Source organism: Electrophorus electricus, chromosome 1 (genome assembly GCF_013358815.1).
Source record: "Electrophorus electricus isolate fEleEle1 chromosome 1, fEleEle1.pri, whole genome shotgun sequence".
Classification (NCBI taxonomy): domain Eukaryota; kingdom Metazoa; phylum Chordata; class Actinopteri; order Gymnotiformes; family Gymnotidae; genus Electrophorus; species Electrophorus electricus.
In genome coordinates this window covers 2,716,009-2,739,590 of record NC_049535.1, presented here as the reverse complement: position 1 = coordinate 2,739,590, position 23,582 = coordinate 2,716,009, and the positions used below count along the sequence as shown (strand labels likewise).

Here is a 23,582-nt window from a genome sequence, read left to right as displayed (position 1 = left end):
ATCTTACCCATCCCAGCGACCACTTCCCTGGTGCAGCGGCAGCTGTGGACCTGGCCTGTCCTAGTGGAGGAGACCACCAGCTGTGCAGGTTCTCCACTGATGAGACAGTCCACCTGGGGCTCATCTGGAGATGTATGAAGTGGTCCAAAACAGTGGCCTCAGCATGTCTCTCTGGTGTTGACCACAAACCACCACAAATTACATGAATAAATTATCTTAGTTTTGACTATGGCATGTCCTGTGTTATGGCGACTATGGAATGAGCTGTGTTATGGCGAGCAAGGAAATCTAAGCACATCAATCATCCCAGGTAATCAAAGTGGGGCAGTGACTCATTAACTTGCTAGGGAGAGATTTCCTCAAGGCATTGAGCTCTGGGAGAATTATTCAGTTTGAGGAACAGTTAAGCAAACATGCAGCACTGCTTTTCAAATGTGGGCTCATCCACCTCCGGTGGATAAGCACGCTTAATCCAGCTAAATACATAATGTAATTCAGGATATAAGGAACTGGTGCTAATCAGATTAGTGGATGGATTTTTGACTGGAATTACTCCACTGCTGAAGATTTTTAGAACAGCTGCCAACCACTGGAAGGGACGTGTTATATGGCACCCAGCCAGTTTCTTGAGGTGTCGATTATTTTTGGTAGAGAGAGTGTGTCTAATTTGGAGACGTTTTGAATCACTTGCAAACACAAGCTCTGACTGTAGCCAGGTCAGTCCATCAGCAGAACCACTGGACTATCTATGAGATTTATAAACAGCCCTCGAAGGGCAATGCATTCTCTCTGGCATGTCAATTATGTATCATGATACTGTACCCCTTTCATTGCATATTAATGTTTCTACTGGTTGAAGGGCCTCTGGCAGGATGGAAATACCCTGTGCCAGACACTGCCCCTGCCTCCTCTGCGCCAGGAACAGTATTCAAGTCCACTTTGGGGCTCACTAATTACCACACCTGTTGAGCCCTTAGTAGTTGGACTCTAATGAGATGGAACTCCAATTAATTCCAGTGGATGCACCACTGAGGATGAGGGTGTGCGGGCACTATTGCACTGCGTGTGGGGAACACGTCCCCCCATCAAAGCCACTGATTTAGGTGAAGTGCCCTTGAGCAAGTTGGACTACTGTCTGGGGAGGATTGGCTCCCTGTAGAGCCATGGTGGCTTTGGTGAGTGTTTAATGAAAGCCAGTTTTGAGGCCCTGCCTTCATTAGTACCCCAGACCCCTGAACGACATCTCACGTTGAACAACAGGACATAGTGGAACAAAATGGCACATTCCAAGGATTAGAGGATGGTGAAACAGTATGCTACAGGGAAAGAGCTGATAGGATCTGACACACAAAATTCATAACCTGAAGTGTTGCCAAAAGTAATCATACCTCATCAGTTGAAGGCTTTTAAATAAACTCATTAAAGGCTGATTGTTTGTGCATTTGTAACTCAAAAGCATTCAAGAAAGGTTAAAAAAAGGTTAATGAAATTGAGTTTGGTAACGATATTAAAATGCTCCTTTTGTATGCATATCACCAAGCAGCTGCAGACACTGTGATTTGACCAACGCTTCACTCTGTGGTACCTCTGTGGTCCAACAGTGATTAGGATTCAGAACTGGAGAGGAAAACCTACTTAACAGGGAATGCATATGTTTCTCTTGTTACTGCCAAGAGACAGAGTCATTAAAACAGCCACTGAGGAATTTGCCAGCGAGGACCCTTCAGATTCCAGCAGGCCTGCTCTAGTGGGCAAGATGAAAGGCTGGGGAGTACTGAATCTCACCCCAGCTATCCAAGCCTCTTTTTAGGTCAGTAGACCCAATAAACAAATTCTGTTTTTGAAAATATACAAACAAAACATTACATTTTGGTAATGTTATCTATGTCACTCTACTCTCCAGTATTTGTAAATGTGTTTTTTGTGTGTTATTGGCTATGATAACAGACCATTGTGAGAGTCTTCACACTATACATTCCCATGGTATGTGATATGATACTTCCTTTCAGATGTAATAATATAGCTCTCAATGCTTAGACATATATTCAATAAACAAATATTAGATTTCCTTCATAGAAACAACGATTGAAAAGTAAGATACATACTTTAATGCCTCACAAGCCTCATTATAATAACATTAGAATGTTAATTTTATTCAACTCAGGCATACTACCCTACAGTACTGACATACCAATGCTGACAGGAAAAAAAAAAGAAGAAAGAAATGTTTTCTTCTACATAACCCTTTGTTCATGTTATTGTATAGCATTCAGTACTTATTATGACCTTATTAGAAGATTCGTTTTATTAATTTGAATTTAAGCATTTGATGAAAGATGGGCTTTGAAGCTTAAGCAGCTCTTTATATCAACAATTAACTACCCATTGCAGAACAAATGTTGGCAAATTAATATTTGCTGAAACAGTTAGTGTCTGTGGTCGTTTTATTCCATAATCTCAAACTTTTATGACCAATCCTGTTGTATGTGAAAAACATAACTGTAGATGGTAAACTTCAAAGTACTGGCAGGAGTAATCATGGAACACCCAGAATGCTTCAGTGTAATGAATTCAGAAACGCCCCGCTATAAGTCATGTTATGCTAAACACACCCTTTATTCTCTGGTGAACACACAGTACCTGCTCACAAAAAAGGGACTGTTGTAACAGTCAGGTCTCTTAAGTAATCAGAGTCTCCTTCAGCTTCATAAGTTTAGAAACGTATGTGGTCATCTGGCTTATTCTTAAGGATAGCTTTTGTTCTCTTACGCTACACATTATCAATTATTTTTAAACATTTCTGGTGTCCTCAGTACATCCAAATGAGCAAATGAAAAGTATGTAAATGAAATGTAAATATAAAGGTTTTATCTTCTCCATGGAAGATGTAAGTTGAAATGTTAATGTTCAAATATCACCTGGAATAAGTTAAGTCACCATAAAATGATAGCCCTTAAAAGTGTCCCTGGCCTCCCCAGACCTCGTGTGTAAAAGTGAGTGAGGAGACCTAGGATTTGTCCCAGTTCTCACAAGTATGCTCAGATCTGCAGAGATCACAGAAGAAGAGGCCACAGTAAAAGGAGAGTTTGATGTGTTACCCAGCGACTGTTTGTTTTGCTTTACTGCTTCCTGTGTTAGTCACCGTGTGTGCTGCGGGACTCGTGTCATTCTGCGTTCCCTTATGGCCTCACTGAGAGCTGCTCCTTTCAGGTGTGTGTTTGTCAGACACTGCCCTCCTCCTGCTCCTCCTCCTCCTGGCCATGCCTCCTTGACCAGGGAGGGAAGAAAGGCCTCTGTTTGTCCTCCAATCACTTTTCTTTTCTGTTGCTTTCAAAGGAGCTGCCACTTCTCCATCACTTGTAGAGCGAGACAAACTGCACCCCACCAATAGTCTAAAATCAGCGGCCCTACTGCGTGACACCATCAGACGATGAATTCTACAACCGACGTATAAACCTTTGGTTCAAAAATAGAAGCCAGCACAACTTTGCAGTTTTGCTTTGGTAAACCTTTAAAAGGGGGTTGCTCATTTCTGTTGAGAATGTAACTGGGCTTTTGACTGTCTTATTATTTTGGAAATAAATGATGGCCTTGATAATTCCTTAGTTACTCTAAAAAATTAACAAATATTCTGCCAGATAATAGTAAATTTAGCAGCGGAAACAAAATTAATGTTAAATAATGAGAATAGTGGTAACTAGAAAACATCCATATGGTTATTTTGTGATGTGTTGTCCATTGTTAGGCATTAAGTCAGAAACCTAGACACTAAGCATCTTTCTGGAAGAAGAGTATCTGACTGCCATCTAGTGAGGCACTCTGAGAGTGCCTGCTAGCACCTAACATTTGAAGCATCACAGTCATCACATGACTGTGCCTAATTATGGGCGCTATAGGATTTGGCAACATGTATAATTGTGATTCTAAATGTTTCTTTTGAATGTTTTTTACAAATTAATTTTTAACCACACATTATTTGCAGTGTACTACAGATCTAAATTCAGTAACAAACCATAGTGTGTGTGTGTGTGTGTGTGTGTGTGTGTGTGTGTGTGTGTGTGTTTACCTTATGTTTAATATATGGTGCAAAAAGCTACAAAACATAGTTAATATTGGAAATATTCTGCTCTCTGCTTTCCTAAACATGGCAACCTAACTTTTTCATGAAGGTCAGGGGACTCTTTCTAGGGTCCTGGGTGTCAGACATGTTGCATAGGACTTTAACAGAAGAGAAAAAAATAAGACCCACTTTTGTCCTTATTGACTAAACCATTAACATTCTCTCTGTTGTGGCACATGCTACAAAGCTACAAGTATTCAAACCCAGAGTGCCCACCATTTCTTTGGCTTTTGGTGTAGGCAAAGCAGCTGAGAGCTTCACAGTATTCTCAGTGCCGAAGGTCTCATAAAATAGACTCAATTACTTCTTTAACAAATCTTTAACAAACCCTACCATAGCATTGCACAAGGGCATTTGAGCATTTTACAGAGGCTACTTGGCAATAGGTACAATTAATTCGACTTTTCATAATTTTACAATATCAAAAGTTAATTATAACTTGCTTGCTGTTTGAAATTCACATAGCTTCATATGGTAGGCCTATGCTTGTTTGAAAAATTATTTACTACTACTACTACTACTAATAATAATAATAATAATAATTAGTTTTTATTTTTACCTCATTTTAACGTCACTGTATTGCCCCCTTGTGTTGGAGATGCAAAAGAAGCGGGAAAAAAAATCTGGACTAAATACCAAGTCATCACGCTTTAGTATGCCTAAAGAAATCTAAACAGACCGATGTATCGCATGTTGTGTGCCTTTGGTTTTCTGTTTTGTTTTTGAGTCTGCCTCTCAAGTGGTGTATCCAACATGTCAAAACAATAATTTATTCACGTCTTTCTTTCTTTCTTTCTTTCTTTCTTTCTTTCTTTCTTTCTTTCTTTCTTTCTAATACGTTTACAGTAAAATGTTTCACTCTTGTTTTGTTTTCTTCTGGAAATCAGGCTCGACTTGTATGTGTTATGAATCGGTAATGACCTTTTTGTGAAATTCCATTGGCTGCGTTCGTGCCACTCGTCTCGCCATTGGTTGGCCCATTGAAGAGGCGTGGTCTGGTTTGACGTGACACCAAGGAGGCGTGGTTTCATTTGCCAAACAAGGTGGAGCTTCCTCTTTGGTCGAACGCGATTGGTCCAGTAAGTAGGTTAGTGGTGCAATAGTTATTAGAGGGGAGAGGAAAGTAGGTCAGTAGCTAAATATGTTGGTAGCTTCTGTCTCATGCCGTCCATGTTATCGTGATAATACAAGTGTTTTCCTGCCTTCTTTATGTGAGTATGACCTTTTTAAAATAATAGATTCTCAGCATCCTCTAGTGCGTATATTTTATGCAGTGCACTCGTGCAATTTGGTCTGTTTTCTTTATTTTAGCTATAATAAGCGGCAGATTGGTGTGAAGTTGAATAGCCACTCGACTTTACTAGCTAGCGTGTTGGCTATCTGCAGAACTTTTAAAGCCCTCCACCGCGAGCAGTATGTTGACATCGCTCGATTTAATACTTGCGTTGAATCAAATGTAATTGTATCTGAAGTAGACCTGCACCTCGCGGTTATGCAGGTCAAACAAAGCCTATAAAATAAACAGTGAGAGCTTGCCATGCCGGATTACCATCTAGGGTTTATATGTGGAGGCAAGCAAGCCCAGCAGGGCAGCCGTTTCTAGGATATCTGCACGCACAGAGCAGTAACTGATCCTTACGTCGTATCCTATTAGTTGGTTTTCTTCAACTCCGTATACGTCCCCTTTGTGCTGGACACATCACGGAATGAACCGTGTTTCTAACGTGAACTATGGCGAGTTGTCCATCTACTTGTTGGTCTGGTTATGCAGACAAAGCCATGTGGGCGACTCCTCTGGCACTGCATGCACGACACGTACTGGTGCAGCAGGCTAATAAACAGCCTCGCACTCCGCTTCCCTCAGCGCCCCAGACACTGGTATTGGTTGTACTGGCGCAACCCAGCAGGTCTCTGTGGGTTTGAGGTTCAGACTCTGCCTGGTATGATCAGGGATGGTTTTGTCTGTCTGACTGATCGCTCCTGTTTTTTAGTGCGGTGCCCTGGTCCGCTGTGCAGTGTTCGCAGGAAATGGGTTGCTAGGTTTGTGTAAGCACCCTCTGTTGTCTAGCACCATGTTACAGTGTGCTTAGGTCACCGTTTTTCCTTGGGTTATAATAACGCAACACAATCAGATCCTTTCTTCGGAGTGTGCCTGATGGTTATGTTGTCATCTGTGGGCATCTGCAAACACACACAGGCCGAAACTTGCTAAACGTAGGAAGTTGCCCTAATTTACTCCGTTTGCGGCAGGGAACTGTTTTTAACACCATGGTACAGTTTGTACTTGTCAGATTTTTTTTTTTTTAAACACGTAGGATTTTCATTTCCTACGAGACCCAAAATGCCAAAAATTCAACCTTTGTTTAAAACACTGAAATTGCATTTTATCCTGTCTAAATGGCAATATTTGAGAGAACTACATATCTCAGTATACCATACATTAAGCTGAATGGGATTTTATAGGGAAAATTTAATATGATAAAACTAAAGCTCTTGGCAATAAGAAATTAAATTAACAAGCTGCCTACTTCTGATGTACTTACTCTTTTGTACAGAGCTTTTTATATAGGCTAATTAAATGGGCTGAAGAAGAAATTGGCTTCAGCTGGCTTGTATTTAAGAAAGGTGTATAATCTAAACTGAATTAACCCTACACGTCCTTGGGTCCCAGTTACCACCGCTGGGGACGTTTGACGGCTCATTTCAGGGGAGACCCCTCAGCATCATGGAAGTCCTTGTTGGCCTCAACTGCTGTGTGCTTGCTCCCATCCTATCAGTCATGTGCTACAAGAACATGGGTTCCTGCACAACCAGCCCCAGGAACCTACCCAAAGCTGTTACCCAGCCGAACACTTCCTCCTAACTGGAACTGTCACCTAGCATATCCCTGCATTTTATCACCAGCTTCTCCAATTCCCCTCAAGCCATGCTGCATATCACTTCTTGGTCTAGGACCATACCCCCACACACCAGGGGCATATACTCAGCACAGACTCGGCACAGCATCCCAAATGTAAACCAATAGCTACACTCGTACTTTTAAAAATATATATTAAAGAAATGTACTTTACAAGCTCAATTATATGCTTTACACATTTTCTGATGTTGTCTGAAGAAATGTAAAAATGCATAAAACTTGCCTTTTTATTTTATCAGAACCACGTTAAATGTCTTAGTGGGAGGGAAAAAACCTTTCCAGAATAAATGCTTCGGTATGAATAAAAGCAGAGTGTTTGTAGATGAGAATAACAATGGTGTTGCATCTATCTTTGAGAACAGAAGGCTTAGCGTGTGTTTTTGAACCATATGAGATGACGTCTTGATTGTCTGCCAAATGCTTTGGAATAGCTCCATATAGGAACAGGTTGCAAATGAACAAGGAAAGATTGTTGTTATTATTGTTAATAATAATAGAATGATATAGTGAATAATAAACTTAAAAGGTGCATTATTATTTGGAAATGAATTGGTTCCCAACATCTACTTCTAGCAAAATATTTTCAGGGAGCATTACACTTTCTGAGCTCACCTAGAATGGGGAATACCTCAGGTCCTCTTTTGGGGTTATTTTTAATACTGATCAGTTTCTGTTACATAAACATAGACAGAGTTTTAAAAACATATTTATTAATTGAGAAGAACATGTGTATTTTCTATATATAACAAATACCAAAAGCAATACAAATGCAAAAACAAAAACTTTAATATACAAAGTTAATGAATAAATCACACAATGGCACCAACACGACAACATTAATAGGGGCATCAGAGAACCGTTATGTTTCCTTGCCATGCACACAATTCTGAGGCGCCCCACAGACGGAGTGTCCGGCCAGAGATAGTCAGGTCAAGTCATATCTATTTATAAAACACATAAAAACAGCCATAGCGGACCAACATGCTTTACATCCATTAATATAGACACTTATCATTTAAAGTCAAACCCATGTACATAAGGTAACTACATTTAAATCAAAAGCAAGGAAAAAGCAAAGCTGCTAAAATTGTATATAAAAAAAACAAAAACCATTGAACTCAGAATCTAAACATGCTCAGGGGGACTCTTGGGCCCAAGAGAAAAAGTGTGTTTTCAACTGCGGTTTAAGTGAGGTAATCTAACAAACTGAAGTAATCTGTTCCACAGTCTGGGAGCAGGTCACAGAAGTCTCAATCACCCTTCGTGTTTAGGCAAGATCGTGGAGTAGACTAAAGAAGTCAGAAGATCTAAGAGACCTGGGCTGGGTTTCCCAAAGCATCATAAAACAAATATAATCTTTTAAATGGCAGAGTAAGTTTTACATGGAACACCCTGCCTCCTCTCTCTCTCTCTCTCTCTCTCTCTCTCTCTCTCTCTCTCTCTCTCTCTCTCTCTCTCTCTCTCTCTCTCTCTCTCTCTCTCTCTCTCTCTGATGATTTGGAGAAACTGGGCCCTGATTATTGGGTGTTGATGGAGGTGGTCAGACAAGTAGAGCTTTTAAAACAAACAAAAGCAAGTATGTGGGGAAATATGAAGTTTCTCCCTAGACCTAGTGAGGAAGCTGACTGCCGTGTTTAGTTCTAATCGTAAACTAGACAGATGTGACCAACACATGCAGTATACAGTGAGTTACTGTAGTCGAGGCTGGACAAAATATTAATGCATGAATAACTGTTTCAAGTTCTGCGCTCAGGCCGATTTAAAGGAATGCTTTGATTGCAGTCAGATCCAGGAGAATTAAAACTTCACAACCTCCATAATCTACAGACTGGAGTATGTCGTTAGGGACTTTAATCAGTTTTAATTCTGTGCTCTTTTTGCCTAAAACAAACTGACATTTCTCTGAAATATTGTGCTCATTGAGAGAAAGCTGTGGGGGAAAAAAACCTGCATGTTTAAAGCAGGCAGGGACTGTGCCTTTGGTTAATTGGATTGGATTAATTGGATTAATGCCATTGGATCACTGGTTTATGATGTTTAGAATGCTGAAAACTAAGGAGCCCAATGTCTCATGAATTATGAGGGAGCAGCGTCCAGCGAATAGGTAGAGGCCTGTATCTGCGATACAGTATCACCCATTGTATGAAGAGAAACCATCTTAAACCGATTTAAAGGTGTAGTAGATGGAGGGCCTAGTACAGAGGGATCATGCATACCTTGCGGTATGAAAGACCTGATGTTGTTAACCTTGTTCACAAAGAAGCTGCAAAAATCTTCAAAGAATTGTGTACTGCATTTCGGAAATGCTGTAGAACATTGATGAACGAACCCGTTACTGAGCAGTACTTTAGGGCAAGGGGAATTTGAGATAATGTTGGAAAAATATTTAAACCTGGCTTCTTTAGTTAAAAGCTGATCTTGTATTCTTAGGCCCTGATCGCGAGCGTGCAGCAGGTGATTTAGTGAGCGACATTGCAGCAATTTGGTTTGGTTCGATTTATTTACTTACTTACTTCTGTGCGTGACTGACTGTTACTGTACATCAGTTTTGCTAACGTTAACTGTCTGTCAGAATTAGTGACACACACACACACACACACACAGCAGTGTATCCCTGAAAAACCCCGGTAAAAACGTTCTCATTTCGACATACAACTCGCAACGCATGCAAGTGGTAACTTGTGACCTTACTGCACTGCAAGCCGGCGATAGTGTACAAAGGCTGCGTTCTAATCCCAGTGTTGCAGCTGGGAACGCGGCCTGCGCTCTCATCTTGTTTGAACTTTTCCGAGCTGAAGTGGCGGGGTCCTGAGGCCGTAGTGAGGAGAGGGTGCATCTTAGGCTCTGTTGTCTCATAAGCTCTAACTGATGCAGATGACCGATTCACCTGCGCAGTGACTCCGTCAGAGCTGTTACTGCCTGCCTTCTCCTACTGACCGCAGTGCACTTCAGGCCAGCTTTATTACCTTTTATTTCCACCCAAGCGAATGCAACCAGCCAAGTTTGTCATCAGGATATGCGCTGGCAGGGAGGCAATAATGGATCGTTGGAGTTGCATGTTGTCCCTGCCCACGTCTTTGTCTTTTCCATCTGCCTGCACTCTGAGCATGTCCTTTAATTAGGAATAAAGGAATTTTAAAACCTTCTGTTATCCGACAATCCAATAGAGTCTGTTGGAAGGAGGTGCAGACGTGATCCAGCCACCTTGTCTAACGTGACGGTGCTGTGTGCGGCTTGCGTTTCAGACCCAGCTCGCAGCTGTGATAGTGCTGCAGCAGACCGTTCCTTCTGGGAATGCCAGTAGAAACACAGCAGCTCTGGACTGTGTGCAGGTACATAACACAAGAGACTCACACAGCGTTTGCCCCACTGCCGTATCCAGGCAACCGTAAATCATCCGCTCTGCCAGGCGAATCCAAAGAAGTTTTTATAGCTGTATGTTTATGTGCCTGTGCTTGATATTAATGGCAGGGCAAAACCTTGGCTTAAGGTCAGCCGCACTGGGATGTTCAAGTCTAGAGGCGACTATGTGACGTTGCTCATTTGGAGTCACAGTGCGTCACTGGGTGTGGAGGTTGTGGGGGCTGGTACGTGGCATGTCTGATTCAGTGTTACCACGCCATGAAACCCTGGAATCATGTGGATCAGCTTCAGGGTGGAGAGGTGGTAAAAGGGAAAACTAGGTCACTGGAGAGTGTGGTCACAAGACAACTCGGCCACTGAAGAACATCTGTACCAGTTCAGTTCTCACTGTAGTTGCTAAGCTGGGGTCTTCTGCTTTATGGAACCCTGGTCTAGGCTTTTGTTATTGGGGGAGTGAGAATATTCTGCTAAAAATAAGTTCTTCCACACCGGTGGACCAGACCACCCTAGCAGTGTTAGCTAATCAAGTACAATATAAGGATGTCCTGTCTTTTAGAGTATCTGGAGCTCTTAGTGTCGTTGTGTTAAACATTTCAGAAGGGTTGAAAGACTAGATTTGTTGACCAAGGCTAGCAAGCTCAGGATTTTGGTAATATTTGCTTATGTAGCCTCTGATGTTGCCCTTGGGTTTTTTTAGTTTTTGTTTTTGTTTTGTTTTTTTAAGTATGGGAAACTAGTTTAAAATGCGTTGCATTGTAATTAGTCTTTATTTTTATTTTAATCATTAATGTTAATTGATGCACATTTAAAAATTAGGATTGTGCCTTCGTTATGAAACTAGCGGAGGGGCAGTTAAGTGAGTCATGCATGTTAGTGTATCTTGGGAGATTTTGGTCAGGAGCTGTTCTGCTCTGATCTGCCAGTGAGTGTAGTGCTTTCACGTCTTGAAGCCTGACTGGATGTAAGGAGGTCTGTGCATTCTCCATGAGGCAAAAAAAGATACATTCACTTGTATGTTACGCTATCTTGAATGTAAGCCCTATATTTCCTGTTTTAGGGTTATTCAAAAATTAAGAGCTTATTCAAACCGTTTATCATTTTTAGTAAACTAATTGTGGTCTGTCTAATAACATTTATTCTTTTAATAAACATCTTACTGCATTTCCAGATAATTGTACTTCCTGTAAGCATGTATTTCCTGAAAAATCTAAATTATCTATAAGGTAATTTAAATATAATTGTTAAATGGAGAAAAAAAATATAGAAAAAGGCTGGATTATTTTAGAATACTTTTGGAATAGAGAAATATTGTATACAGTTTATAATAAATACAACATGTTTTATTTGCTAAGGTGTGGATGTTTAGTAGTATTGTTCAGATGCATCATCATCTCACCTGAGTTGAATGACCCTGAAGGCCACACGGAGCAGAAGACTTCATGAGCTGGCCTGAAAACTCCCATTCTCATGAATCTCTGTGGTGAGTTGTGAAAGATTTCATTTTTGGCCTCCGTTATGTTCATTAGTTTTACACGTTACCTGTCAGAATCAAATGTTGCTTTCACCTACAGCTCTGGAAAAAAGAAATGAGACCACTACAAAATTCAGTTTCTCTAGTTTTACAATTGATGGGTATGTGTTTGACCAGGCTGAGCAGTTTTGCTTTATTCTATAAACTACTGGCAACATTTCTTTCAAATTCCAGATAAAAAAATATTGTATTTTAGAGAATTTTTAGTTTTTTAATTTATTTTTAATGAAAATGACTAATGGTCAAAATAACAAAACAGTTACAGAAATTTCAGACCACAAATAATGCAAAGAAAACAAGCTCATATTCATTTATAAACAAAGGATGAGTCAAGATATCAATATTTGGTGGAATAACCCTGATTTTTAATCATAGCTTTCATGCGTCTTGGCATGCTTTCCACCAGTCTTTCACATTGCTGTTGGGTAACTTTATACCGCTCCTGGCACAGAACTTCCAGGAGCTCGGCTTTGTTTGATGGCTTGTGACCATCTGTCTTCCTCTTGATCACATTCCAGAGGTGTTTAGTGTGGTTCAGGTCTGGAGATTGGGCTGGTCATGATAGGGTCTTGATCTGGTAGTCCCTCATCCACACTTTGATTGACCTGGCTGTGTGACATGGAGCATTGTCCTGTTGGAAAAAAAACAGTCATCAGAGTTGACATGATTCATGTGTCATTCACAAAGACTAATCTGCCCCATTCCAGCCTTGCTGAAATACCCCCAGATCATCACTGATCATGCACCAAATTTCACAGTGGGTGTGAGAGACTCTGGCTTGTAGGCCTCTCCAGGTCTCCGTCTAACCATAACACGACCAGGTGTTGAACAAAGCTGAAAATTGTCATCAGAGAAGATGATCTTACTCCAGTCTTCTACGGTCTAATCCTTATGGTCTTTCGCAAACTTCAGTCTGGCTCTTCTTTGCTTCTCAATGATGAAGGGCTTTTTTTCTAGCTTTGCACAACTTCAGCCCTGCCTCCAGAAGCCTGTTGCAAACCGTCCTTGCTGTGCAATTCACTCCAGCTGCTGTATGCCGTTCTTTTTGTAGGTCACTTGACGTCATCTTACAGTTAAGTGACATTCGAATGAGGTGGCGATCATCAGTTGGTAGAGAGTCGTTTTTAACCTCTGCCAGTCTGTAGCTATTGTCCCATGTGTTTGCTGCTTGACCTTTTATTCTTATGAACCGTAGCTTTTGAAATTTTCAAGATAAAAGCAACCTGACGCTCACTGTATCCTTCTGCCAGTAAAGCTACAATTGAACCTTTCTTTTCTACTCTTCTGGCACGGTCTGTAGCTGTATTTTGACTACACTTCATTTTTGGGTATTCCTAGCACTGCTTTTCCCATCCAGCTGGTTCTATAACAGGAGAATAGTGATGACGGCAGCAGTGGTTTTTATACTGTTGCTCGTTAGAACAGGATTCTGTTCAGGTGATCACCTATTCAGCATCTCATTAAGAAGAACTAGATGTCTGTGTGAAGGAACTCAACAAACACTTGAATGGAATGGCTGCTGTACATGTGGAGATGCTGATTTAAGAAAAAAATTGAAGTGGTGTCTTATTTTTTTTTCTGGAGCTGTATATGTAAAGCGTGAGCTGGTCTAATGTCATGTGAGAAAATGTATAATGTATTTCACACATTTCGTGGCAGATGATCTAATGGCAGACCAAAGAATGGACATCTCCTCCACTATGAATGAGTTCATGTCACCCAGCTCCACTGACTTCATCAGCAGCTCCATCAGCACGCCTGGCATGGATTTCACCCGGAAGAGAAAGGGCAGCTGCCCTGACTACCAGTAAGGTCTCCGCTGCTCCCGCCGTTCAGAGCAGTGTCCTGCCTGGCGCCATCCTGTGTGCCTGCTCCAGATCTTTTGATTTTTGTTAGTTGTTTTGTTTCGCCTGCCTGAATACAGGCGAGAGAATTCCTGATTACGAATAATTTTTTTTTTTAAAGCTCTGTTTGCAGTAACCTGAAATTAATGATCAACTTTGCAGGAAGAAACACCACCTTAAACAGTAGGCCCCCAACAGGACATTAACTGAAGTTTTTTTTTCTTGCTTTTATAGAATTGAAGATTTTTTACTTGAGTAAGTATTAACCCCCCCCCCCCCTAATTTAAGTATGAAAACAATGTCAGGTGGAGAAGTACCTTAAGTTGTTTAATATCTGCAGTTTGGGTAGGTTATATTTATGCATAACCATTCTAATGGAAAGGAGATAAGGTAAACCAAACATATAGCTTTATAATCACCTCGAATAATAACTCCAACCTGGAAAGCAGAGTAAATGATTTACCTGATTTACCATTAAATCCTCACCAATTATTAACTGACACATTATCAGCGGGCAGTAACAGATCTTCAGGCCACTTCCAGGGCTGTAATATTTATAGAATTGGTTACATTATAGGTTTAGGCTGTTCTTAGAGAGAGCTGTGTGTAAATGGCTAATAGTTCATGGACTCGATGGTTATTGAAGTGTCATTGGACCCCCCCCCCCCCCCAATGCTCTTAAATATAAGTATAGTTAATCCGGGAAGTACAGTTGAGGCCGAAAGACATTTAAACTCAATTCTTTTACAACCTCACTTACATTTCCTGTGTTGAGTAAATTAGGTTATGTACTTTAGGCCCCTTGAGTTCCTCACACCACACTCATCACAGCAGGAGCCATAATGTATGAAAGTGATTTTCCTCTGATTATGTTCATGTAGACGTTTTTCATGAAATTTTAGAAAAGCAGAGCACACCTATTTGGTTTCTTAAATCGGACCGTGAGGGCATAAGTCCGATCCATACTTTGAACCTGAAGTATGGTGAGGCTTGAAACACCATGTTTCAAGTCTCATGGAAGATGTGTGTTGAGAGATGCATTCTCTGTCCTTGCTCCCAGATGGTAGAACAAATTTCCACTGGCTGTCTGCACAGCAGAGTCCCATGCAGTTTTCCAGTGCGGATCTATTTGTGGAATATTTAAATGAACATTGATCCTGCACCCATGTTGAGTAGCTGAAACTCTAGTACTTATTGGCTAGTATTGTTTGTTTGTTATTGCATTTCTAGGTATCAGCAACTACATATCAGTTTTCTGATATAGAGCTTAGGCTTATTTTGCACTTCTATGTATCAGCATTGATTCCTGTATTTCAGCAGTATTCTCATTCAACGGTATCTTGAAGTCTAACCTACTGTACTGGCTAGGAAACATTCTATGAGTAGATGACAAAGCACTTTTGTAAGTCTCTGTGGATAAGAACATCTGCTAAATGCCAAAAATGTTAATGGAATGTAAAATGTGTAACATCTGTGATCTGAGACAGTGCCCATCAAAGACCGGGTTTGTTGTGGTGATTCTGAAAACGATGGGAGATGTAAGGGAGACAAAAAATTGCTGTTTCACAGATTGTGAAATTTTAACATTTAAAAATTGAAATTAAAACAGGAAATCAAAAAATGCAAACCAACATTCATTGCAGGCCTGAACAGTGTAGATACAAGGAGTTGCAGAGGGTCACCTAGGAAATATTGGGAAAATGGCAGAGCGTGAAAAGGGGAAAGCCAAAAAACGAACACAAAGCACACAAAGCTATTATCTCAGCCCCTCTGCTCGACTGCCATGTAGCAGATTCCCTCAAACAAATGGCCGTGTCTGACATCCGTCTCTGATGTCAAATGGAACACTGATGCCCAGATGCAAGCTGAAATGAGAACGTGACCTGTACCCCCAAGAAGGGGTTCAGTCTGCTTGGATGAATGGCAGTGAAAACATACACACATGTAAACTTGTGATTATTTTATTGATGTTTTGCAATTCAAGTCCTGATGAAACAAGTCCAAGTGAAGCCATGTTCTCACGGCACGGTCAATAGGCAGCCATCAAAGCCAGATCCTCACCGATGCCATACTGGAGATGCAGAGATGTAGCAGTCAATATTATAACATCTGAGCTAAAAGAAATTAAAGTTGTTCTGTGAAACGTCAGCTGTGTTGAAAGAGCTTGTCCAAGCTCTTTATTTTTTTAATATGCAGTGTCTAGCTTGTCTTCAATATATAGCACTCACCTGAACACACACGTCGCAGCTGCCGCAGGTGGTAACTGGAGCCATGGTTGGGCATGAGGAAGAGGGAGCCCTGAGCTGATCACTGAGAACGGGAACAGCATTGATACTGGCCATAATATGCAGACAGCACAAGTCCTGATGATGATGCACAATATACTATATACATTATACAATAACTATACAATTATGAAATAATCTTCCTGCTACAGCATCCGAGCAGATCCAGCACCCATCTGTGCAGTCTACCACTCACTGAGTACGGTATTTATCCTCAAAATATCAGCATTTCCACAGAGTCTTGTCCAGTAGTCATCGCTCGTAGCTCCCACTTAAGTGGATATACCCGGCATTGAGCCTAGGCTGTTGGCATCAGATGCTTGGAGTTGGCTGTCATGCCCCTGGCTCTGTCCACCAGCTTGTAATGAAAAGTGCAATTGGCCAGGAAGCTAAGGGTGGTTAGTGCTGTAGATGCACCAGTAGTTCGTGGATTCTCTGTGTCTCCCTGACAACTGTGTACACAGGCCCAAAAGAACTGCCTTCAGAAATCTAAACTAGTTTACTGCCCATTCCTGCTGTTCTAACAAAACATTGGCGTAATCTTTGAAGATGCACTCCCCTCTAATTTGAATTAATCTCCAATATTCAGTACTCATAAATATTCATTATTATGCACAGGCATTTCACTGTTACATATACCACCTGCATTAATGACTATATGTGATCTGAATTCTGGCATTTTTTGGACAATACCTCTCCTTTCCACTTGGGGTCAGTAATCCCCATTTTCACCCAAAATATGCACAACCCACTGCCAGTGTATGTGGAGGAGTGCACACTTGTCAGGTTTCACTTTCATAATTATTAGTCTTGTCTGCAAATTGTTGCCCCACGTTATTTATGTGTGTACACACACTTCATAAATAGCCCCATGTCTTTTATAGACCTTTGTGTACAGGTGCACAATCTTGCTGGAACAGGAGGGGACATTCCACTAACTGTTGCTACAAAGTTGTAAGCATATAATGGTCCAAGTTATTTTTGGCCATTTGTATAACCCTTCACTGGAACTAAGGGGCTTAGCCCAGACCCAGAGAAACTGCCCCAGACCATTATCCCTCTTCCAGTAATGGTGCTTGCAGGGGCAGATCTAGCAGGGCAAAAAAATTTCACTAGCTGATTTGTGGTAAATGCGACATGCTATAACAATGCCACGTTTAAAGTCGCCGAGCTCATCAGTGTGACCCATTTCACTGCCAGTATTTGTGGAGATGGCCAGCATTCTTGTCAGCATCCTCCTGACCGAACCCGTGTAATTCTGTCAAATTTGTGAGCCTCCTTCAGCTCGGTCCACAGATTTCTGTCGACTTCAGTTCAGGACTTTTTGGCCATTTTGTCGGAACTTTGGAGAAATGGGAATTATGTTCGCAGTCCAGCTGGAATGTCCTGAGGTGTTGCTTCTGATTATTTCTTGATGTCCCTCCTTCCTCGTGATCTCATCTATTTTCTGAAAGTTCACTAGTTCCTTTTCATCAAAGACCCACGGTGTGATCCGGTCATGCCCGTTTTTCCATGGTTCTGTGGATTAAAACCTTACTCTCTCTTTTCTTCTATACACAGTACTGATCACGGCCAAACAATTCAGTTATTCCTCCTTCAAAAGGCTCCGTCTCTGTGAAATTTGTGGTAACATGAAATGTGTGGAGTTGTGAAAAATTTGAGTTAAATGGTTTTAAATTTTGGTCTCAACTGTAATTCCAAGGCATGCTTTGAGTATCTTTTGTCTGTATCATCAGAACAGAAAACTGTATAAAAAGTTATAGCTAACTAAAGAGTCTACTAAACAGTCTCCTATTCATGGTAAAAAACGATTGTTTGTTTTCACTAAGGCATAAGAACATGCTGAGGTGCCTTGAAAGTTTGTTACTTTGTTAAGGTTTAAGCAAATTTATTTCCTGGACTAATGCTGCTGTTTGATTTGTCAAGGGACAGTATGGACATAGACAAGGACACACAACTTGGAAGGTAAATATGGCAGCCATAATAATGCCTTTATCCAGCTTATTTAACTGAAATGTACTTGCATTTCCATTTTAAGTAATAGCGAAAATAAAATGGGTCTAGCTCTGGGTTTGAAATACATTTCAATGGTGTGTGTGTGTGTGTGTGTGTGTGTGTGTGTGTGTGTGTGTGTGTGTGTGTGTGTGTGTGTGTGTGTGTGTGTGTGTGTGTGTGTGTGTGTGTGTGTGTGTGTGTGTGTGTGTGTGTGTGTGTGTGTGTGTGTGTGTGTGTTAAATAATTTAACTCAGTTTTTCCCGTTTAACAGGGACTGCGTCGATCAGCAAGGCCGGGTAAAGAATGCCAGGTATTTCCATCATCCTCACTCCTCAACAGGGCCTTAGTGGATCACAGTGCTGGATAGTGTGTGTGTGCAGATTTGCCTCAAACTGCTTCCTTGCCACACTTATGTGACGGGTTCCTGTGAAATCAGGAACTCTGAAAGGTTTGTGTGAAGGATTTTGCTTTATGTTGTCTTGTATGATCCTGACCCTTCACAGGGAAGCCCACAGTCAGATCGAGAAGAGACGGCGGGACAAAATGAACAGCTTCATCGACGAGCTGGCCTCGCTCGTGCCTACCTGTAACGCCATGTCCCGCAAGCTGGACAAGCTGACCGTGCTACGCATGGCCGTCCAGCACATGAAAACACTACGAGGTGAGACCTGCTAGAAATTTACAGAACACTGCTTTTAGCCAAGACACAACCACATTGTGTTAATATCCATAGTGCAATACAGAGATTGGTGGTTTACTATGGATTTATCTACAAGGTGCTGCAAACCCTTATACTGAAGCTAACTACAAACCAGCCTTCCTGTCAGATGATGAACTGAAGCATTTAATCCTAAGGGTATGTGATTCTGAGGAATGCTGCTTTTCCAAGCTCTGTGCCTGCCTTCTGGACTGACTGTGTTCTTTGTCTGACCCCCAGGCTGCTGATGGCTTCCTCTTTGTCGTTGGCTGTGATCGAGGGAAGATTCTTTTTGTTTCGGAGTCGGTGTACAAAATCCTGAACTACAGCCAAGTAAGTCCCACTGTCTAGGCATGGTATGATTCATGTTATTCTCATATTGCAAGATTTCTGAAATTGCACGATTTCTGAGTACACATTTGAAAATGCTCGACAGCCATCATGTTCAGAAGCAGTAATATAACCTCCTTGTATCCATTGGCAGAATGACCTGATTGGCCAGAGCTTGTTTGATTACTTGCATCCTAAAGACATTGCCAAAGTCAAGGAACAGCTATCCTCTTCTGACACAGCACCACGGGAACGACTCATCGATGCCAAAAGTATGTCATCTGCCTCCTTGGATTACTCCTCTGTCCTTTTTCCGCGAGGTGGAAAGGCAAATTTTAATGTCATTGTTTACTGTGCCAGACATATTTAGCTCTAGTATGAAAGTCACACATCTGAATAAAAAGCAACTCTTCCATACTGTAATACTAATTTCATAGTATAAAATTCCTAACATGTATTCCCTGTCTCTCTATGTTTGAATTTCCTTTCCATCCATGTTGAGTAGTGGTTGAAGGTTTCAGATTTGTGGCTGTGTAAAGCTTGACTAAGATTGGCCATGTTGGAGTGGAGGTGAGGGTGTGTGCTGTTACTTCCTCAGCGGGCCTGCCTGTGAAGACTGACGTTGCCCCGGGTCCATCCAGGCTGTGCTCAGGGGCTCGTCGCTCCTTCTTCTGTAGAATGAAATGCAACCGGCCCGTCGTCAAAATGGAGGACAAGGACCTCCCCTCCACTTGCTCCAAAAAGAAAGGCAAAAAAGTTTCCGTTGCTTCTGTTTCAGGCTAACATGCTGCTGTGTCTACCAAGTAAAACTCTCCCGTAAAAGAGCAGCAGACGTTGATTTCGCTGAACAGCCTTGGCCCTGAACTGTGCTTTCTTCCCCTCCCCGGTTCCGTGCAGCTGACCGCAAGAGCTTCTGCACCATCCACAGCACGGGCTACCTGAAGAGCTGGCCGCCCACCAAGATGGGCCTGGACGAGGACGGCGAGCCCGACAACGAGGGCTGTAACCTCAGCTGCCTGGTGGCCATCGGCCGCCTGCACCCCCACATCGTGGCGCAGCCCCTGAACGGCGACATCCGCGTCAAGCCCACCGAGTACGTCTCCCGCCACGCCATCGACGGCAAGTTCGTCTTCGTGGACCAGAGGTGAGGGAGGGGCACAGACTATGCTGTGAAAAACTGTGGATTGAAACGCGAACAAAGATTTGAGTTTTAAATTCTGCTGCTCGGTCATTTGAAACATTGAGGGTAAAACGGTGGGCCAAATCCCATTTTGATTGAATAACCAGTTTAATCTGTGATCTATGAATAGTGCTTAAGAAGTAGAGCACGTGCCAGTCTTGCTCACCCTTCATGGATTTTAATAAGTGTCATTTCCAGACATAAATATTACATTTTAGTGGATTACTGGGAAAAAAAAATGAATTATTACAGAGGCAAAGTGTTTTTTGGAAATTCTTATTCTGCAGGTGACTGAATCACTCTTCGATTATACGTCAAACGTTTGAGCCGCCACTGTGGACATGCACTGTTTTAAGTAGGTCTTCTGACATGTCGACCTTATGACCTTATGACATGTCATGTGGCCCAGGCATCTGAGGTCCATGCCACAGAGGCAGTGTGCGTGGCAGGCAGGGTTGGCTGTTCCTGTGCAAGAGCAGGATTTAACATGAAGGCTTGGGTGTGGTGCTGGTCAGCACCCAAGTTTAGCTCCAGTGAGACAAACGAGTCACTGAAGTACAGGGCAGACGCTAGGCCTAATAATATCGTCTCTTTGTGGCTAAGTGTTTGTGTGTCAGTAGGGCATTTGGAATCTTTACAGATGCTTGTTTATGGGCACATGTGAGAAGGTGACCATGTGAGGTGGGCACGTGTGAAGTGATACCTTGGCAAGTTTTTGGGCACGTGTGGGGTGTGTCTTGTGGGTTTTGTTTTGGTTTTTTTTTGTCATTAAACATTTAGTTCTGGATGTTTCAGAGCCACAGCGATTCTCGGCTATCTGCCCCAGGAGTTACTGGGAACGTCATTTTATGAATATTTCCATCAGGATGACATTGGGCACCTTGCTGAATGCCACAGACAAGGTAACTGGATGCAAAAATGTCTGGCCATGTAAAAACTCCCAAATATATGTACAACAGCATTGAGGTTTTTTTTTTTTTTGGTTTTTTTTTTGCCACCAACCATTAGGTTGATGATGGAATTATGACAGCATCAAGATTAATTCTGACCTTCTTGTCTGACTTCTCCACAGTTCTGCACATGCGAGAGAAGATTAACACTAACTGCTACAAGTTTAAGATCAAAGATGGCTCCTTCATCACCCTGAGAAGTCGCTGGTTCAGTTTCATGAACCCTTGGACCAAAGAAGTCGAATACATCGTATCCACGAACACAGTCGTCTCGTGAGTAAACAACCCCTCGTTCTCTGCTGTCTACTGCACACCTAATTCTTATCTGTGTATTCAGTTGTACATTGTCTTAACTACACTTTATACAAGTGTAGTTAATCTAACGGGGTGCTCCAGCCTCCCTCTGGAAGTATATGACTCAGTAGGAAGCTTTGCCTGGTGTTTCAGGGCTGGTTCGCTGGAGCCGGCAGTTCCCAGCTATCCTCAGATCACTACGTCCCCCCAGAGTATGGACAGTGTTCTCACGGCTGATGGTACGTGGATGGAAACCCTTCCAGTACAGTTTTGTCGACACTGAAAAACTGCTTCATTTTGTTAATTTAATATTCAATACTGCATTAAATTCTAACTTTCTGAACTGTAGGGAAGCGGGCACTGCAGACGGTGCCTGGTATTCCAGGAGGCACCAGAGCCGGAGCGGGGAAGATAGGTCGCATGATTGCGGAAGAGGTGATGGAGATCCAGAGGTGAGCTGCTCTCCCGGTGGGTCCTGAACGTGGTGTTGCACTGGGACGTATAAATGTAATTCATCTTTGACTGCTGACTTCTGATTGGCAGGATAAGAGGCTCGTCACCGTCTAGCTGTGGGTCTAGTCCACTCAACATCAACAACAGCACGCCCCCTCCAGACACCACCTCTCCTGGGGGTAAAAAGGTATGGGTACTGTTTGTAGCAAGTAGGCCTGCCTGCTAGTGGTAGGATTTTACAAATCAATAAAGTTTTGTTTTGTTTTCTTTTCTTTTCTTTCTTTCCCCACTGTTCAGATTCAGAATGGTGGAACGCCAGACATTCCGTCAGTGGGAATGGGGTCAGGCCAGGATTCCATAGGCTACCCATACTCAAACAACTCCCTTTTAAGTAAGTTTAAAAACTTCAGAATAAGTTCCATTTCTTGTATGAAGATGAATAGCAATCCTGAGTGCAAGCTGGAAAAAGCATGTAGTCAAGGCAGTCTGTGCTTCACCGCAGGCGACAATTCCCACATCGGCATTGGAGACATCATGGATGAGCCCGGATCCAGCAGCCCCAGTAATGACGAGGCTGCCATGGCCGTCATCATGAGCCTTTTGGAGGCCGACGCAGGACTGGGGGGACCTGTGGACTTCAGTGACCTCCCATGGCCCTTGTGATAGGAGCCCATCGCCCACTGCCCTCCTGCCTGAAGCCAGAGTGAGAGACCCTGGGTACAGCTGAGGGTGTATGGCTCCTGTCCCATCACACGTCTGCTTATCTGGATCAGGTTTCCCCCTGACGCATGGCTGTTTAATGCTCACGGAGGGGGAAGTACTCCAAGGCACTGATGCTGCAGAACAATAGCGTGCCGTGACAGAGCTTTTGATAGCATCAGAGCCAAGACAGCTGCAGCCGCTACAGCTGTGGAAAGACCTGCACTGGCTGTTCAGCAACACAAAGCACTGGGCTCTTTCTGAAAAGCAAAGGGTCCTGAATCCAGGCACACAGCAAGGCGTTTTGATCTTGCAGGTTTTTTCTATTCATGCGTATGCAGTATATTCATATAAATCACACTGGACTCCTCTGTACTTTGTGTATTTACATGCAAAAATCTCTAATGTATGATATATATAATTCTAATTTCATTCAATGGTGTAACAAGTATGTTGTATTGGCAGTGAAATTTGTCAAATATAAAAGTACTCCTTTCTCTTGATATTAAATTATGGGGCTGCATCCTGTGAATCAAAAACAAACAAAAAAAACTCCAAAACAAAGCTTTGTGGATTATACATGGAGAGGTTTTTTTTTTAATTTTATATATATATATATATATATATATATATATATATATATATATATAACCAATTCATTCAGGTTCAGTAATTGGTTCATATTTTTGATCTTTTAGATTTGTGCTTGACAATGGTGGGGATTGGTTTCTTGCTACCTAAACATGCATACATCCCAATTACTTCAACTATAAAAAGACTCAGACTTGGCAGGTTCGATGAACATGAAACCTCTGCATAATATTGATACCAGGTTAGCAAATTAAGTATTTTTATATAAAAAAAAAGGTTGATATGACTTGTCAAACTAAATGCAACTACACAATCATGATTGATCAATAATAA

At 42.0% G+C, this 23,582-nt stretch overlaps 1 protein-coding gene across 3 annotated transcripts; it reads left to right on the top strand.

Moving 5' to 3' along the window:
- The first annotated feature begins 5,237 nt into the window (after window positions 1-5,237).
- Window positions 5,238-23,168, top strand: arntl1b (aryl hydrocarbon receptor nuclear translocator-like 1b). Of its 3 annotated transcripts, none has more exons than XM_035527491.1 (19): window positions 5,238-5,331; window positions 11,753-11,880; window positions 13,591-13,738; window positions 14,010-14,030; window positions 17,987-18,025; window positions 18,327-18,365; window positions 18,559-18,716; window positions 18,832-18,911; window positions 18,993-19,085; window positions 19,237-19,354; window positions 19,681-19,830; window positions 19,980-20,226; window positions 21,058-21,164; window positions 21,335-21,485; window positions 21,660-21,745; window positions 21,856-21,958; window positions 22,050-22,146; window positions 22,257-22,350; window positions 22,462-23,168. In XM_035527491.1, the coding sequence occupies exons 2-19, from the start codon at window positions 11,868-11,870 to the stop codon at window positions 22,620-22,622; spliced, it is 1,905 nt and encodes a 634-aa protein (XP_035383384.1). In that variant the 5' UTR covers window positions 5,238-5,331; window positions 11,753-11,867; the 3' UTR covers window positions 22,623-23,168. The 3 variants fall into 3 exon arrangements, with proteins under 3 accessions (XP_035383384.1, XP_026867250.1, XP_035383385.1); XM_035527492.1 differs by lacking the exon at window positions 5,238-5,331 and adding an exon at window positions 10,345-10,369; XM_027011449.2 differs by lacking the exon at window positions 14,010-14,030.
- The last annotated feature ends 414 nt before the right edge of the window (window positions 23,169-23,582 follow it).

Bases quoted from the DNA above. Each gene is read 5' to 3' on its own strand.
- arntl1b (XM_035527491.1), top strand. The intron at 19,086-19,236 runs GTAAGTCCCACT...ATCCATTGGCAG, and splicing joins AAATCCTGAACTACAGCCAA to AATGACCTGATTGGCCAGAG. The intron at 21,746-21,855 runs GTACGTGGATGG...TCTGAACTGTAG, and splicing joins CAGTGTTCTCACGGCTGATG to GGAAGCGGGCACTGCAGACG.